Here is a 19,725-nt window from a genome sequence, read left to right on the forward strand (position 1 = left end):
GCAACTCTTGTACAGTAAACCCCCATTATCCAGAATTCAAGCTGAAACTCTTGTACAGTAAACCCCCATTATCCAGAATTAAAGCAGCAACTCTTGTACAGTAAACCCCCATTATCCAGAATTCAAGCAGCAACTCTTGTACAGTAAACCCCCATTATCCAGAATTCAAGCAGCAACTCTTGTACAGTAAACCCCCATTATCCAGAATTCAAGCTGAAACTTGTACAGTAAACCCCCATTATCCAGAATTCAAGCAGCAACTCTTGTACAGTAAACCCCCATTATCCAGAATTCAAGCAGCAACTCTTGTACAGTAAACCCCCATTATCCAGAATTCAAGCAGCAACTCTTTTACAGTAATCCCCTATATCCAGAATTCAAGCAGCAACTCTTGTACAGTAAACCCCCATTATCCAGAATTCAAGCAGCAACTCTTGTACAGTAAACCCCCATTATCCAGAATTTAAGCAGACACTCTTGTACAGTAAACCCCCATTATCCAGAATTCAAGCAGCAACTCTTGTACAGTAAACCCCCATTATCCAGAATTCAAGCAGCAACTCTTTTACAGTAATCCCCTATATCCAGAATTCAAGCAGCAACTCTTGTACAGTAAACCCCCATTATCCAGAATTCAAGCAGCAACTCTTGTACAGTAAACCCCCATTATCCAGAATTCAAGCAGCAACTCTTGTACAGTAAACCCCCATTATCCAGAATTCAAGCTGAAACTTGTACAGTAAACCCCCATTATCCAGAATTCAAGCAGCAACTCTTATACAGTAAACCCCCATTGTCCAGAATTCAAGCTGAAACTCTTGTACAGTAAACCCCCATTATCCAGAATTCAAGCAGCAACTCTTGTACAGTAAACCCCCATTATCCAGAATTTAAGCAGACACTCTTGTACAGTAAACCCCCATTATCCAGAATTCAAGCAGCAACTCTTGTACAGTAAACCCCCATTATCCAGAATTTAAGCAGACACTCTTGTACAGTAAACCCCCATTATCCAGAATTCAAGCAGCAACTCTTGTACAGTAAACCCCCATTATCCAGAATTCAAGCAGCAACTCTTTTACAGTAATCCCCTATATCCAGAATTCAAGCAGCAACTCTTGTACAGTAAACCCCCATTATCCAGAATTCAAGCAGCAACTCTTGTACAGTAAACCCCCATTATCCAGAATTCAAGCAGCAACTCTTGTACAGTAGACCCCATTATCCAGAATTCAAGCAGCAACTCTTGTACAGTAAACCCCCATTATCCAGAATTCAAGCAGCAACTCTTGTACAGTAATCCCCTATATCCAGAATTCAAGCAGCAACTCTTGTACAGTAAACCCCCATAATCCAGAATTCAAGCAGCAACTCTTGTACACTAAACCCCCATTATCCAGAATTCAAGCAGCAACTCTTGTACAGTAATCCCCTATATCCAGAATTCAAGCAGCAACTCTTGTACAGTAAACCCCCATTATCCAGAATTTAAGCAGACACTCTTGTACAGTAAACCCCCATTATCCAGAATTCAAGCAGCAACTCTTGTACAGTAAACCCCCATTATCCAGAATTCAAGCAGCAACTCTTTTACAGTAATCCCCTATATCCAGAATTCAAGCAGCAACTCTTGTACAGTAAACCCCCATTATCCAGAATTCAAGCAGCAACTCTTGTACAGTAAACCCCCATTATCCAGAATTCAAGCAGCAACTCTTGTACAGTAGACCCCATTATCCAGAATTCAAGCAGCAACTCTTGTACAGTAAACCCCCATTATCCAGAATTCAAGCAGCAACTCTTGTACAGTAATCCCCTATATCCAGAATTCAAGCAGCAACTCTTGTACAGTAAACCCCCATAATCCAGAATTCAAGCAGCAACTCTTGTACACTAAACCCCCATTATCCAGAATTCAAGCAGCAACTCTTGTACAGTAATCCCCTATATCCAGAAATCAAGCAGCAACTCTTGTACAGTGAACCCCCATTATCCAGAATTCAAGCAGCAACTCTTGTACAGTAAACCCCCATTATCCAGAATTCAAGCAGCAACTCTTGTACAGTAAACCCCCATTATCCAGAATTCAAGCAGCAACTCTTGTACAGTGAACCCCCATAATCCAGAATTCAAGCGGCAACTCTTGTACAGTAATCCCCTATATCCAGAATTCAAGCAGCAACTCTTGTACAGTAAACCCCTATTATCCAGAATTCAAGCAGCAACTCTTGTACAGTAAACCACCATTATCCAGAATTCAAGCTGAAACTCTTGTACAGTAAACCCCCATTATCCAGAATTCAAGCTGACACTCTTGTACAGTAAACCCCCATTATCCAGAATTCAAGCAGCAACTCTTGTATAGTAAACCCCCATTATCCAGAATTCAAGCTGAAACTTGTACAGTAAACCCCCATTATCCAGAATTCAAGCAGCAACTCTTGTACAGTAAACCCCCATTATCCAGAATTCAAGCAGCAACTCTTGTACAGTAATCCCCTATATCCAGAATTCAAGCAGCAACTCTTGTACAGTAAACCCCCATTATCCAGAATTCAAGCAGCAACTCTAGTACAGTAAACTCCCATTATCCAGAATTCAAGCAGCAACTCTTTTACAGTAATCCCCTATATCCAGAATTCAAGCAGCAACTCTTGTACAGTAATCCCCTATATCCAGAATTCAAGCAGCAACTCTTGTACAGTAATCCCCTATATCCAGAATTCAAGCAGCAACTCTTGTACAGTAAACCCCCATTATCCAGAATTCAAGCAGCAACTCTAGTACAGTAAACCCCCATTATCCAGAATTCAAGCAGCAACTCTTGTACAGTAAACCCCCATTATCCAGAATTCAAGCAGCAACTATTTTACAGTAATCCCCTATATCCAGAATTCAAGCAGCAACTTGTACAGTAAACCCCCATTATCCAGAATTCAAGCAGCAACTCTTGTACAGTAAACCCCCATTATCCAGAATTCAAGCAGCAACTCTTGTACAGTAATCCCCTATATCCAGAATTCAAGCAGCTACTCTTGTACAGTCAACCCCCATTATCCAGAATTCAAGCAGCAACTCTTGTACACTAAACCCCCATTATCCAGAATTCAAGCAGCAACTCTAGTACAGTAAACCCCCATTATCCAGAATTCAAGCAGCAACTCTTGTACAGTAAACCCCCATTATCCAGAATTCAAGCAGCAACTCTTGTACAGTAAACCCCCATTATCCAGAATTCAAGCAGCAACTCTTGTACAGTAAACCCCCATTATCCAGAATTCAAGCAGCAACTCTTTTACAGTAATCCCCTATATCCAGAATTCAAGCAGCAACTCTTGTACAGTAAACCCCCATTATCCAGAATTCAAGCAGCAACTCTTGTACAGTAAACCCCCATTATCCAGAATTCAAGCAGCAACTCTTGTACAGTAAACCCCCATTATCCAGAATTCAAGCAGCAACTCTTGTACAGTAAACCCCCATTATCCAGAATTCAAGCAGCAACTCTTGTACAGTAAACCCCCATTATCCAGAATTCAAGCAGCCACTCGTACAGTAACCACCCATTATCCAGAATCCAAGCAGCTACTCTTGTACAGTAAACCCCCATTATCCAGAATTCAAGCAGCAACTCTTGTACAGTAAATCCCTATTATCCAGAATTCAAGCAGCAACTCTTGTACAGTAAACCCCCATTATCCAGAATTCAAGCAGCAACTCTTGTACAGTAAACCCCCATTATCCAGAATTCAAGCAGGAACTCTTGTACAGTAAACCCCTATTATCCAGAATTCAAGCAGCAACTCTTGTACAGTAAACCCCCATTATCCAGAATTCAAGCAGCAACTCTTGTACAGTAAACCCCTATTATCCAGAATTCAAGCAGCAACTCTTGTACAGTAAACCCCTATTATCCAGAATTCAAGCAGCAACTCTTGTACAGTGAACCCCCATTATCCAGAATTCAAGCAGCAACTCTTGTACAGTAATCCCCCATTATCCAGAATTCAAGCAGCAACTCTTGTACAGTAAACCCCCATTATCCAGAATTCAAGCAGTAACTCTTTTACAGTAATCCCCTATATCCAGAATTCAAGCAGCAACTCTTGTACAGTAATCCCCCATTATCCAGAATTCAAGCAGCAACTCTTGTACAGTAAACCCCCATTATCCAGAATTCAAGCAGCAACTCTTGTACAGTAATCCCCCATTATCCAGAATTCAAGCAGCAACTCTTGTACAGTAAACCCCCATTATCCAGAATTCAAGCAGCAACTCTTTTACAGTAATCCCCTATATCCAGAATTCAAGCAGCAACTCTTGTACAGTAAAGCCCCATTATCCAGAATTCAAGCTGAAACTCATGTACAGTAAACCCCCATTATCCAGAATTCAAGCAGCAACTCTTTTACAGTAAACCCCCATTATCCAAAATTCAAGCAGCAACTCTTGTACAGTAAACCTCCATTATCCAGAATTCAAGCAGGAACTCTTGTACAGTAAACCCCCATTATCCAGAATTCAAGCAGCAACTCTTGTACAGTAAACCCCCATTATCCAGAATTCAAGCTGAAACTCTTGTACAGTAAACCCCCATTATCCAGAATTCAAGCAGCAACTCTTGTACAGTAAACCCCCATTATCCAGAATTCAAGCAGCAACTCTTGTACAGTAAACCCCCATTATCCAGAATTCAAGCAGCAACTCTTGTACAGTAAACCCCCATTATCCAGAATTCAAGCTGAAACTTGTACAGTAAACCCCCATTGTCCAGAATTCAAGCAGCAACTCTTATACAGTAAACCCCCATTGTCCAGAATTCAAGCTGAAACTCTTGTACAGTAAACCCCCATTATGCAGAATTCAAGCAGCAACACTTGTACAGTAAACCCCCATTATCCAGAATTCAAGCAGCAACTCTAGTACAGTAAACCCCCATTATCCAGAATTCAAGCAGCAACTCTTGTACAGTAATCCCCTATATCCAGAATTCAAGCAGCAACTCTTGTACAGTAAACCCCCATTATCCAGAATTCAAGCAGCAACTCTTGTACAGTAAACCCCCATTATCCAGAATTTAAGCAGACACTCTTGTACAGTAAACCCCCATTATCCAGAATTCAAGCAGCAACTCTTGTACAGTAAACCCCCATTATCCAGAATTCAAGCAGCAACTCTTTTACAGTAATCCCCTATATCCAGAATTCAAGCAGCAACTCTTGTACAGTAAACCCCCATTATCCAGAATTCAAGCAGCAACTCTTGTACAGTAAACCCCCATTATCCAGAATTTAAGCAGACACTCTTGTACAGTAAACCCCCATTATCCAGAATTCAAGCAGCAACTCTTGTACAGTAAACCCCCATTATCCAGAATTCAAGCAGCAACTCTTTTACAGTAATCCCCTATATCCAGAATTCAAGCAGCAACTCTTGTACAGTAAACCCCCATTATCCAGAATTCAAGCAGCAACTCTTGTACAGTAAACCCCCATTATCCAGAATTCAAGCAGCAACTCTTGTACAGTAAACCCCCATTATCCAGAATTCAAGCTGAAACTTGTACAGTAAACCCCCATTATCCAGAATTCAAGCAGCAACTCTTATACAGTAAACCCCCATTGTCCAGAATTCAAGCTGAAACTCTTGTACAGTAAACCCCCATTATCCAGAATTCAAGCAGCAACTCTTGTACAGTAAACCCCCATTATCCAGAATTCAAGCTGAAACTCTTGTACAGTAAACCACCATTATCCAGAATTCAAGCTGAAACTCTTGTACAGTAAACCCCCATTATCCAGAATTCAAGCTGACACTCTTGTACAGTAAACCCCCATTATCCAGAATTCAAGCAGCAACTCTTGTATAGTAAACCCCCATTATCCAGAATTCAAGCTGAAACTTGTACAGTAAACCCCCATTATCCAGAATTCAAGCAGCAACTCTTGTACAGTAAACCCCCATTATCCAGAATTCAAGCAGCAACTCTTGTACAGTAATCCCCTATATCCAGAATTCAAGCAGCAACTCTTGTACAGTAAACCCCCATTATCCAGAATTCAAGCAGCAACTCTAGTACAGTAAACTCCCATTATCCAGAATTCAAGCAGCAACTCTTTTACAGTAATCCCCTATATCCAGAATTCAAGCAGCAACTCTTGTACAGTAATCCCCTATATCCAGAATTCAAGCAGCAACTCTTGTACAGTAATCCCCTATATCCAGAATTCAAGCAGCAACTCTTGTACAGTAAACCCCCATTATCCAGAATTCAAGCAGCAACTCTAGTACAGTAAACCCCCATTATCCAGAATTCAAGCAGCAACTCTTGTACAGTAAACCCCCATTATCCAGAATTCAAGCAGCAACTATTTTACAGTAATCCCCTATATCCAGAATTCAAGCAGCAACTTGTACAGTAAACCCCCATTATCCAGAATTCAAGCAGCAACTCTTGTACAGTAAACCCCCATTATCCAGAATTCAAGCAGCAACTCTTGTACAGTAATCCCCTATATCCAGAATTCAAGCAGCTACTCTTGTACAGTCAACCCCCATTATCCAGAATTCAAGCAGCAACTCTTGTACACTAAACCCCCATTATCCAGAATTCAAGCAGCAACTCTAGTACAGTAAACCCCCATTATCCAGAATTCAAGCAGCAACTCTTGTACAGTAAACCCCCATTATCCAGAATTCAAGCAGCAACTCTTGTACAGTAAACCCCCATTATCCAGAATTCAAGCAGCAACTCTTGTACAGTAAACCCCCATTATCCAGAATTCAAGCAGCAACTCTTTTACAGTAATCCCCTATATCCAGAATTCAAGCAGCAACTCTTGTACAGTAAACCCCCATTATCCAGAATTCAAGCAGCAACTCTTGTACAGTAAACCCCCATTATCCAGAATTCAAGCAGCAACTCTAGTACAGTAAACCCCCATTATCCAGAATTCAAGCAGCAACTCTTGTACAGTAAACCCCCATTATCCAGAATTCAAGCAGCAACTATTTTACAGTAATCCCCTATATCCAGAATTCAAGCAGCAACTTGTACAGTAAACCCCCATTATCCAGAATTCAAGCAGCAACTCTTGTACAGTAATCCCCTATATCCAGAATTCAAGCAGCTACTCTTGTACAGTCAACCCCCATTATCCAGAATTCAAGCAGCAACTCTTGTACACTAAACCCCCATTATCCAGAATTCAAGCAGCAACTCTAGTACAGTAAACCCCCATTATCCAGAATTCAAGCAGCAACTCTTGTACAGTAAATCCCCATTATCCAGAATTCAAGCAGCAACTCTTGTACAGTAAACCCCCATTATCCAGAATTCAAGCAGTAACTCTTTTACAGTAATCCCCTATATCCAGAATTCAAGCAGCAACTCTTGTACAGTAATCCCCCATTATCCAGAATTCAAGCAGCAACTCTTTTACAGTAAACCCCCATTATCCAGAATTCAAGCAGCAACTCTTGTACAGTAAACCCCCATTATCCAGAATTCAAGCAGCAACTCTTGTACAGTAAACCCCCATTATCCAGAATTCAAGCAGCAACTCTTGTACAGTAATCCCCCATTATCCAGAATTCAAGCAGCAACTCTTGTACAGTAAACCCCCATTATCCAGAATTCAAGCAGCAACTCTTTTACAGTAAACCCCCATTATCCAGAATTCAAGCAGCAACTCTTTTACAGTAAACCCCCATTATCCAGAATTCAAGCAGCAACTCTTTTACAGTGAACCCCCATAATCCAGAATTCAAGCAGCAACTCTTGTACAGTGAACCCCCATTATCCAGAATTCAAGCAGCAACTCTTGTACAGTAAACTCCCATTATCCAGAATTCAAGCAGCAACTCTTGTACAGTAAACCCCCATTATCCAGAATTCAAGCAGCAACTCTTTTACAGTAAACCCCCATAATCCAGAATTCAAGCAGCAACTCTTGTACAGTAAACCCCCATTATCCAGAATTCAAGCAGCAACTCTTTTACAGTAAACCCCCATAATCCAGAATTCAAGCAGCAACTCTTGTACAGTGAACCCCCATTATCCAGAATTCAAGCTGAAACTCTTGTACAGTAAACCCCCATTATCCAGAATTCAAGCAGCAACTCTTGTACAGTAAACCCCCATTATCCAGAATTCAAGCTGAAACTCTTGTACAGTAAACCCCCATTATCCAGAATTCAAGCAGCAACTCTTGTACAGTAAACCCCCATTATCCAGAATTCAAGCAGCAACTCTTGTACAGTAAACCCCCATTATCCAGAATTCAAGCAGCAACTCTTGTACAGTAAACCCCCATTATCCAGAATTCAAGCTGAAACTTGTACAGTAAACCCCCATTATCCAGAATTCAAGCAGCAACTCTTATACAGTAAACCCCCATTGTCCAGAATTCAAGCTGAAACTCTTGTACAGTAAACCCCCATTATGCAGAATTCAAGCAGCAACACTTGTACAGTAAACCCCCATTATCCAGAATTCAAGCAGCAACTCTAGTACAGTAAACCCCCATTATCCAGAATTCAAGCAGCAACTCTTGTACAGTAATCCCCTATATCCAGAATTCAAGCAGCAACTCTTGTACAGTAAACCCCCATTATCCAGAATTCAAGCAGCAACTCTTGTACAGTAAACCCCCATTATCCAGAATTTAAGCAGACACTCTTGTACAGTAAACCCCCATTATCCAGAATTCAAGCAGCAACTCTTGTACAGTAAACCCCCATTATCCAGAATTCAAGCAGCAACTCTTGTACAGTAAACCCCCATTATCCAGAATTCAAGCAGCAACTCTTGTACAGTAAACCCCCATTATCCAGAATTCAAGCAGCAACTCTTTTACAGTAATCCCCTATATCCAGAATTCAAGCAGCAACTCTTGTACAGTAAACCCCCATTATCCAGAATTCAAGCAGCAACTCTTGTACAGTAAACCCCCATTATCCAGAATTTAAGCAGACACTCTTGTACAGTAAACCCCCATTATCCAGAATTCAAGCAGCAACTCTTGTACAGTAAACCCCCATTATCCAGAATTCAAGCAGCAACTCTTTTACAGTAATCCCCTATATCCAGAATTCAAGCAGCAACTCTTGTACAGTAAACCCCCATTATCCAGAATTCAAGCAGCAACTCTTGTACAGTAAACCCCCATTATCCAGAATTCAAGCAGCAACTCTTGTACAGTAAACCCCCATTATCCAGAATTCAAGCAGCAACTCTTGTACAGTAAACCCCCATTATCCAGAATTCAAGCAGCAACTCTTGTACAGTAATCCCCTATATCCAGAATTCAAGCAGCAACTCTTGTACAGTAAACCCCCATTATCCAGAATTCAAGCAGCAACTCTTTTACAGTAATCCCCTATATCCAGAATTCAAGCAGCAACTCTTGTACAGTAAACCCCCATTATCCAGAATTCAAGCAGCAACTCTTGTACAGTAAACCCCCATTATCCAGAATTTAAGCAGACACTCTTGTACAGTAAACCCCCATTATCCAGAATTCAAGCAGCAACTCTTTTACAGTAATCCCCTATATCCAGAATTCAAGCAGCAACTCTTGTACAGTAAACCCCCATTATCCAGAATTCAAGCAGCAACTCTTGTACAGTAAACCCCCATTATCCAGAATTCAAGCAGCAACTCTTGTACAGTAAACCCCCATTATCCAGAATTCAAGCAGCAACTCTTGTACAGTAAACCCCCATTATCCAGAATTCAAGCAGCAACTCTTGTACAGTAATCCCCTATATCCAGAATTCAAGCAGCAACTCTTGTACAGTAAACCCCCATTATCCAGAATTCAAGCAGCAACTCTTTTACAGTAATCCCCTATATCCAGAATTCAAGCAGCAACTCTTTTACAGTAATCCCCTATATCCAGAATTCAAGCAGCAACTCTTGTACAGTAAACCCCCATTATCCAGAATTCAAGCAGCAACTCTTGTACAGTAAACACCCATAATCCAGAATTCAAGCAGCAACTCTTGTACAGTAATCCCCTATATCCAGAAATCAAGCAGCAACTCTTGTACAGTGAACCCCCATTATCCAGAATTCAAGCAGCAACTCTTGTACAGTAAACCCCCATTATCCAGAATTCAAGCAGCAACTCTTGTACAGTAAACCCCCATTATCCAGAATTCAAGCAGCAACTCTTGTACAGTGAACCCCCATAATCCAGAATTCAAGCGGCAACTCTTGTACAGTAATCCCCTATATCCAGAATTCAAGCAGCAACTCTTGTACAGTAAACCCCTATTATCCAGAATTCAAGCAGCAACTCTTGTACAGTAAACCACCATTATCCAGAATTCAAGCTGAAACTCTTGTACAGTAAACCCCCATTATCCAGAATTCAAGCTGACACTCTTGTACAGTAAACCCCCATTATCCAGAATTCAAGCAGCAACTCTTGTATAGTAAACCCCCATTATCCAGAATTCAAGCTGAAACTTGTACAGTAAACCCCCATTATCCAGAATTCAAGCAGCAACTCTTGTACAGTAAACCCCCATTATCCAGAATTCAAGCAGCAACTCTTGTACAGTAATCCCCTATATCCAGAATTCAAGCAGCAACTCTTGTACAGTAAACCCCCATTATCCAGAATTCAAGCAGCAACTCTAGTACAGTAAACTCCCATTATCCAGAATTCAAGCAGCAACTCTTTTACAGTAATCCCCTATATCCAGAATTCAAGCAGCAACTCTTGTACAGTAATCCCCTATATCCAGAATTCAAGCAGCAACTCTTGTACAGTAATCCCCTATATCCAGAATTCAAGCAGCAACTCTTGTACAGTAAACCCCCATTATCCAGAATTCAAGCAGCAACTCTAGTACAGTAAACCCCCATTATCCAGAATTCAAGCAGCAACTCTTGTACAGTAAACCCCCATTATCCAGAATTCAAGCAGCAACTCTTTTACAGTAATCCCCTATATCCAGAATTCAAGCAGCAACTCTTGTACAGTAAACCCCCATTATCCAGAATTCAAGCAGCAACTCTTGTACAGTAAACCCCCATTATCCAGAATTCAAGCAGCAACTCTTGTACAGTAATCCCCTATATCCAGAATTCAAGCAGCTACTCTTGTACAGTCAACCCCCATTATCCAGAATTCAAGCAGCAACTCTTGTACACTAAACCCCCATTATCCAGAATTCAAGCAGACACTCTTGTACAGTAAACCCCCATTATCCAGAATTCAAGCAGCAACTCTTGTACAGTAAACCCCCATTATCCAGAATTCAAGCAGCAACTCTTGTACAGTAAACCCCCATTATCCAGAATTCAAGCAGCAACTCTTGTACAGTAAACCCCCATAATCCAGAATTCAAGCAGCAACTCTTGTACAGTAAACCCCCATTATCCAGAATTCAAGCAGCAACTCTTGTACAGTAAACCCCCATTATCCAGAATTCAAGCAGCAACTCTTGTACAGTAAACCCCCATTATCCAGAATTCAAGCAGCAACTCTTGTACAGTAATCCCCTATATCCAGAATTCAAGCAGCAACTCTTGTACAGTAATCCCCTATATCCAGAATTCAAGCAGCAACTCTTGTACAGTAAACCCCCATTATCCAGAATTCAAGCAGCAACTCTTGTACAGTGAACCCCCATTATCCAGAATTCAAGCAGCAACTCTTGTACAGTAAACCCCCATTATCCAGAATTCAAGCAGCAACTCTTGTACAGTAATCCCCTATATCCAGAATTCAAGCAGCAACTCTTTTACAGTAATCCCCTATATCCAGAATTCAAGCAGCAACTCTTGTACAGTAATCCCCTATATCCAGAATTCAAGCAGCAACTCTTGTACAGTAAACCCCCATTATCCAGAATTCAAGCAGCAACTCTTTTACAGTAATCCCCTATATCCAGAATTCAAGCAGCAACTCTTGTTCAGTAATCCCCTATATCCAGAATTCAAGCAGCAACTCTTGTACAGTAATCCCCTATATCCAGAATTCAAGCAGCAACTCTTGTACAGTAAACCCCAATTATCAAGAATTCAAGCAGACACTCGTACAGTAACCACCCATTATCCAGAATCCAAGCAGCTACTCTTGTACAGTAAACCCCCATTATCCAGAATTCAAGCAGCAACTCTTGTACATTAAGCCCCCATTATCCAGAATCCAAGCAGCTACTCTTGTACAGTAAACCCCCATTATCCAGAATTCAAGCAGCAACTCTTGTACAGTGAACCCCCATTATCCAGAATTCAAGCAGCAACTCTTTTACAGTAAACCCCCATTATCCAGAATTCAAGCAGCAACTCTTTTACAGTAAACCCCCATTATCCAGAATTCAAGCAGCAACTCTTGTACAGTAAACCCCCATTATCCAGAATTCAAGCAGCAACTCTTGTACAGTAAACCCCCATTATCCAGAATTCAAGCAGCAACTCTTGTACAGTAAACCCCCATTATCCAGAATTCAAGCAGCAACTCTTGTACAGTAAACCCCCATTATCCAGAATTCAAGCAGCAACTCTTGTACAGTAAACCCCCATTATCCAGAATTCAAGCAGCAACTCTTGTACAGTAAACCCCCATTATCCAGAATTCAAGCAGCAACTCTTGTACAGTAAACCCCCATTATCCAGAATTCAAGCAGCAACTCTTTTACAGTAATCCCCTATATCCAGAATTCAAGCAGCAACTCTTGTACAGTAAACCCCCATTATCCAGAATTCAAGCAGCAACTCTTGTACAGTAAACCCCCATTATCCAGAATTCAAGCAGCAACTCTTGTACAGTAAACCCCCATTATCCAGAATTCAAGCTGAAACTCTTGTACAGTAAACGCCCATTGTCCAGAATTCAAGCAGCAACTCTTGTACAGTAAACCCCCATCATCCAGAATTGTACAGTAAACCCCCATTATCCAGAATTCAAGCAGCAACTCTTGTACAGTAAACCCCCATTATCCAGAATTCAAGCAGCAACTCTTGTACAGTAAACCCTTATTATCCAGAATTCAAGCAGCAACTCTTGTACAGTAAACCCCCATTATCCAGAATTCAAGCAGCAACTCTTGTACAGTAAACCCCCAATATCCAGAATTCAAGCAGCAACTCTTGTCCAGTAAACCCCTATTATCCAGAATTCAAGCAGCAACTCTTGTACAGTAAACCCCCATTATCCAGAATTCAAGCAGCAACTCTTGTACAGTAAACCCCCATTAGCCAGAATTCAAGCAGCAACTCTTGTACAGTAAACCCCTATTATCCAGAATTAAAGCAGCAACTCTTGTACAGTGAACCCCCATTATCCAGAATTCAAGCAGCTACTCTTGTACAGTAAACCCCAATTATCCAGAATTCAAGCAGCTACTCGTACAGTAACCACCCATTATCCAGAATTCAAGCAGCAACTCTTGAACAGTAAACCCCCATTATCCAGAATTCAAGCAGCAACTTTTTTACAGTAAACCCCCATAATCCAGAATTCAAGCTGAAACTCTTGTACAGTAAACTCCCATTATCCAGAATTCAAGCAGGAACTCTTGTACAGTAATCCCCCATTATCCAGAATTCAAGCAGCAACTCTTGTACAGTAAACCCCCTATATCCAGAATTCAAGCAGCAACTCTTGTACAGTAAACCCCCATTATCCAGAATTCAAGCTGAAACTCTTGTACAGTAAACCCCCATTATCCAGAATTCAAGCAGCAACTCTTGTACAGTAAACCCCCATTATCCAGAATTCAAGCAGCAACTCTTGTACAGTAAACCCCCATTATCCAGAATTCAAGCTGAAACTCTTGTACAGTAAACCCCCATTATCCAGAATTCAAGCAGCAACTCTTGTACAGTAATCCCCTATATCCAGAATTCAAGCAGACACTCGTACAGTAACCACCCATTATCCAGAATCCAAGCAGCTACTCTTGTACAGTAAACCCCCATTATCCAGAATTCAAGCAGCAACTCTTGTACAGTAAACCCCCATTATCCAGAATTCAAGCAGCAACTCTTGTACAGTAAACCCCCATTATCCAGAATTCAAGCAGCAACTCTTGTACAGTAAACCCTTATTATCCAGAATTCAAGCAGCAACTCTTGTACAGTAAACCCCCATTATCCAGAATTCAAGCAGCAACTCTTGTACAGTAAACCCCCATTATCCAGAATTCAAGCAGCAACTCTTGTACAGTAAACCCTTATTATCCAGAATTCAAGCAGCAACTCTTGTACAGTAAACCCCCATTATCCAGAATTCAAGCAGCAACTCTTGTACAGTAAACCCCCATTATCCAGAATTCAAGCAGCTGCTCTTGTACAGTAAACCCCCATTATCCAGAATTCAAGCAGCAACTCTTGTACAGTAAACCCCCATTATCCAGAATTCAAGCAGCAACTCTTGTACAGTAAACCCCCATTATCCAGAATTCAAGCAGCAACTCTTGTACAGTAAACCCTTATTATCCAGAATTCAAGCAGCAACTCTTGTACAGTAAACCCCCATTATCCAGAATTCAAGCAGCAACTCTTGTACAGTAAACCCCCATTATCCAGAATTCAAGCAGCAACTCTTGTACAGTGAACCCCCATTATCCAGAATTCAAGCAGCTACTCTTGTACAGTAAACCCCCATTATCCAGAATTCAAGCAGCAACTCTTGTACAGTAAACCCCCATTATCCAGAATTCAAGCAGCAACTCTTGTACAGTAAACCCCCATTATCCAGAATTCAAGCAGCTACTCTTGTACAGTAAACCCCCATTATCCAGAATTCAAGCAGCAACTCTTGTACAGTAAACCCCCATAATGCAGAATTCAAGCAGCTACTCGTACAGTGAACCCCCATTATCCAGAATTCAAGCAGCTACTCTTGTACAGTAAACCCCCATTATCCAGAATTCAAGCAGCAACTCTTGTACAGTAAACCCCCATAATGCAGAATTCAAGCAGCTACTCGTACAGTGAACCCCCATTATCCAGAATTCAAGCAGCTACTCTTGTACAGTAAACCCCCATTATCCAGAATTGAAGCAGCTATACAGTAAACCCCCCATTATCCAGAATTCAAGCAGCAACTCTTGAACAGTAAAACCCCATTATCCAGAATTCAAGCAGAAACTCTTGTACAGTAAAACCCCATTATCCAGAATTCAAGCTGAAACTCTTGTACAGTAAAACCCCATTATCCAGAATTCAAGCTGAAACTCTTGTACAGTAAACCCCTATTATCCAGAATTCAAGCAGCAACTCTTGTACAGTAAACCCCCATTATCCAGAATTGAAGCAGCTATACAGTAAACCCCCCATTATCCAGAATTCAAGCAGCAACTTGTACAGTAAACCCCCATTATCCAGAATTCAAGCACCAACTCTTGTACAGTGAACCCCCATTATCCAGAATTCAAGCAGCAACTCTTGTACAGTAAACCCCCATTATCCAGAATTGAAGCAGCTATACAGTAAACCCCCCATTATCCAGAATTCAAGCAGCAACTTGTACAGTAAACCCCCATTATCCAGAATTCAAGCAGCAACTCTTGTACAGTGAACCCCCATAATCCAGAATTCAAGCAGCAACTCTTGTACAGTGAACCCCCATTATCCAGAATTCAAGCAGCAACTCTTGTACAGTAAACCCCCATTATCCAGAATTCAAGCAGCAACTCTTGTACAGTAAACCCCTATTATCCAGAATTCAAGCAGCAACTCTCGTACAGTGAACCCCCATTATCCAGAATTCAAGCAGCAACTCTTGTACAGTGAACCCCCATTATCCAGAATTCAAGCAGCAACTCTTGTACAGTAAACCCCCATTATCCAGAATTCAAGCAGCAACTCTTGTACAGTAAACCCCTATTATCCAGAATTCAAGCAGCAACTCTCGTACAGTGAACCCCCATTATCCAGAATTCAAGCAGCAACTCTTGTACAGTAAACCCCCATTATCCAGAATTCAAGCAGCAACTCTTGTACAGTAAACCCCTATTATCCAGAATTCAAGCAGCAACTCTTGTACAGTAAACCCCCATTATCCAGAATTCAAGCAGCAACTCTTGTACAGTAAACCCCCATTATCCAGAATTCAAGCAGCAACTCTTGTACAGTAAACCCCTATTATCCAGAATTCAAGCAGCAACTCTCGTACAGTGAACCCCCATTATCCAGAATTCAAGCAGCAACTCTTGTACAGTAAACCCCCATTATCCAGAATTCAAGCAGCAACTCTTGTACAGTAAACCCCTATTATCCAGAATTCAAGCAGCTACTTAATACAGTAAACCCCCATTATCCAGAATTCAAGCAACCAGCAGCCAGAAGCAACTGGCAAAAATTTAAAAAAAAAATAGGTAAGGAGAAAGATCACAGAAAATAAATAGGTAAAAAATATGGAAGTTTAACATTGGCACCCCCTAGTGGTTAGCTCGCCAATCTCAAGCAACTGGGGGTTGCTTTAGTTTAGTAAACTAAATTAATTAAATGAAAAGAGATGATATAAACACAAGATCAATAGTTAACAAATATCCATAGTAATCCTAGTGCACTAAAAAGAAACTCACAACAGTGCAAGGCAGTCCAAGGTAGGATATTTATTCCATTTGTTTAATTGTGGGTCGGGACATTATTCAATGAGGACTGCCTGGATGTAAATATGAAAAAATGGTTCCCAAGATAAAACTTCTAGATGTTCATTGCAGGATGTGGGTTATTAAATAGATGCCAGATGCTGAGCTCTAAATAAGGCAATATTGGTCATGCGTCTCAATCAACAAAACACGGTTAGTGTAGTGGTTAGTGTAACACAATTACAGTGCTAGCTATTGGGTTAGAATCTGTCTGCAAGGAGTTTGACCCCGTGTCTGGGTGGGGTTTGTCTGGGTTTCCTCCCACCATTTAAAATGTACAGGGATTGCAGATTAATTGGTGTATTTGCATGATGCAGGCTTGTGGACTGGAAGGGTCAGTTTTGACTTGTTCAATGAGGATTACTTTGAACTGTCGGAATATAAATACTGAGTCGCCATAAGTCAAGTAATATTCGCACATTGTTTCAGCATTCTGCATTGAAGAGAATCAAAAACACTACCTGCTCTGACGTTGGGCAAGGGCTAAAGACCATTTAGAACTGAGATGAGGAGAAACTTCTTCGCTTGGAGAGTTGTGAACTTGTGGAGGTCTAAGTCAGCCAGTGTCCTACAACACATCCCCTCCCCCCCTCCTGAACTACAGCACATTTAAGATAAAGCCTTGTTTACTTTTCACCTCACGTAACATCATTTTTTTTTAAATGTAGTCAGAAGTAGGGAAGAAACCAAAACTTGGCTGCTTCACAGGGAAGGGGGCCTGGGGGTGGGGGGTGGCATAGCCAAAGAGAGGGTGGTTTGAATGTCTATGAATTTTTGTTTTAAAGGAACTTTTACTTTGCAATGCTTTAACTTGGTTGATCTCAAACGTGGGCTCACTTTGAAAAGTCTACTTTCCACAGAGGGGAAGGAACACAAATATGAAGGAACGTTCTTTACTCACCATGAAGAGACTTGAAAACAGCTTTCAGCTCTCCAGACCCATCCAGGGCAAGGATGTTGGCTGTATATATCGGTCCATAGCTCCCACACTGCATATATTCCAAATTCCCAATGACACGTTCTGGGGGAATTTCCCACTGTTTCAGAGACGGATCTTTTGCTGCCAGAATCCGTTCAGTTGCATTTGAGACAAATCCATTTTCATTCTCCCACTGATAAACAGAATCCGATTTGTCTGGAGAAAGAATTAAGTTTGTAAAATTAAGATCATAAAAATGAAAATAAATACAGAGGACTGATATTACAATATGAACATGTTAAACCTCACTAGCAGCAATTGAAATTAGATGCTAAACAGATGGATTAACACAAAATTAATTAACAATTGCCAACAATATAATTATCTCAATAAACTCAACATCCAAACATAAGCCTTTATGGGAACTATATACTAACAATTAATATTTATTGAGTGTGAGTGTAAATAGTGTACATGATAAAATACTCAGACCACTACAGTTTAATGCCCCAAAATAAGCTCCCAAAACAAAGCTCCAAGTCAGTCCCGTCAAGTAACTCAGTCAAAAGAGCAGTCCACAGAATCTGGTCTCCAGGCTTGGCCTTTGAGTTGAACATGGAGAGAGAGGACTGTTGTCACTAGGCAGACATGCAACCTTAGAATACAGTACACTTTCCCAAGTTTCTCGTGTGGTAACGACCACCTTCAGTTTCCTCACAGATTTTCTCACAGTGACCTCCGAGTAACTAGCATGAAGTCCACACCTCTAAAACCCTCTTTGGGGGTTGCACCAGGTGACCCTCTGCCACACGAAGTCTTCTCCACCAAAACCCTACCTTGGGTTATGCCAAGTGACTTTTGTCACATAAAGCCCTCTTCTCAAAAGGAGATGGAGGAGCCCAGGTCGGGGTCGCTCTCTGGGAATCAGAGCGTGAAATCTGCTGTCAGAACAGAGCCAGCGCTGGCTCCCATGAACAGAGTCAGCACTGGCTCCCATGAACAGAGCAGCTCAGCCTCCTTCCTTTTAGCTGGAGCTGCTGGGTGAACAAACAGACAGATCGTTCCTCAGTGTGCTGAATGGCTTAACTGCTGCAGCGCCTGTCTTCAGCGCTCTTGCTTGGAGGAGGGGTGGACAGAAGCAGGTGCGCCCACCGGCTTCAGCGCACGGCTCTCGCACTCCACAGAGCTGTTCACTCTCCCAGCTTGCTGCTCCGGCGCTCCACACAGCACACACTCCTTTCTCCCAATATCACTATCCCTGGTCAGAAATAAAAGTCTCCGTGGTCCATAACGGAAGAGAATTGGAGGATTGGTTCAGTGTTTTGACTTGTTCAATGAAGATTACTTTGAACTGTCAGAATATAAATACTGAGTAGCCATAAGTCAAGTAATATTCGCACATTGTTTCAGCATTCTGCATTGAAGAGAATCAAAAACACTACCTGCTCTGATGTTGGGCAAGGGCTAAAGACCATTTAGAACTGAGATGAGGAGAAACTTCTTGGGTTGGAGGGTTGTGAACTTGTGGAGCTCCTGACCAGAGCTCAGATATATTCAATAGGGAGCTGGATGTGGCCTTACCTGCAAGAGTAAACAAGGTGTCTGGAAAGAAAGAGTCGAGGAAACCTTATGCAATGTCTGCATCCATGTATCCTTCAGAACAGATACAAGCAAGAAAATTTAAGATGCGAGGATCAAGGGCAGTACACAAGTGAGCTGGAGAAACTCAGCCTGACCTGCCAATTTACCACAGCTTACAAAAAAATAAAAAATATGCTCACTCGTTTCTTCCAGCCACACCATGAAGTCGATTTTCTTTATTCACTAAACTCCTCTGACCTTCTCATTGGTTCAGTGCCAAACGGGTGATCCTGACCCTCTCACTCTCCTCCTTCTGCATCTGAGATCCATCATCCGTATACTGACACTAACACAACTGGGCATGCGTGATATTACCAACGCCTGTCACGTCACTTGCTTCATAATCAGCGGTCGGCACCGCTCCCGACGAAAGTAAGTACATGTTTGTGACATATTGCATCCTTCTGAGCGTCACTGTGAGCTATTGCGCAAGTGCACAGCTCCCTGGTAGTGTCAAACGTGGGGCACACTTCATCTCTCAGCCTCCGTGACCACCACCCCTCTAATCACCATGTCCAGCCACACTTCAAACACTCAAAGAAAATGGA

The 19,725-nt window shown here is 41.5% G+C and overlaps 1 protein-coding gene across 1 annotated transcript in view; it reads right to left on the reverse strand.

The window, feature by feature from the left end:
• The window catches only part of LOC138752521 (tyrosine-protein kinase STYK1), a 207,328-nt gene that overhangs the window by 139,309 nt on the left and 48,294 nt on the right, over window positions 1-19,725 (reverse strand). The window contains exon 4 of the mRNA XM_069915324.1: window positions 17,519-17,752. Within this exon, the coding sequence (XP_069771425.1) occupies window positions 17,519-17,752 (234 nt within the window). The remainder of the gene's footprint in view (window positions 1-17,518; window positions 17,753-19,725) is intronic.

This window comes from Narcine bancroftii, chromosome 2 (assembly GCF_036971445.1).
Source record: "Narcine bancroftii isolate sNarBan1 chromosome 2, sNarBan1.hap1, whole genome shotgun sequence".
NCBI lineage: Eukaryota > Metazoa > Chordata > Chondrichthyes > Torpediniformes > Narcinidae > Narcine > Narcine bancroftii.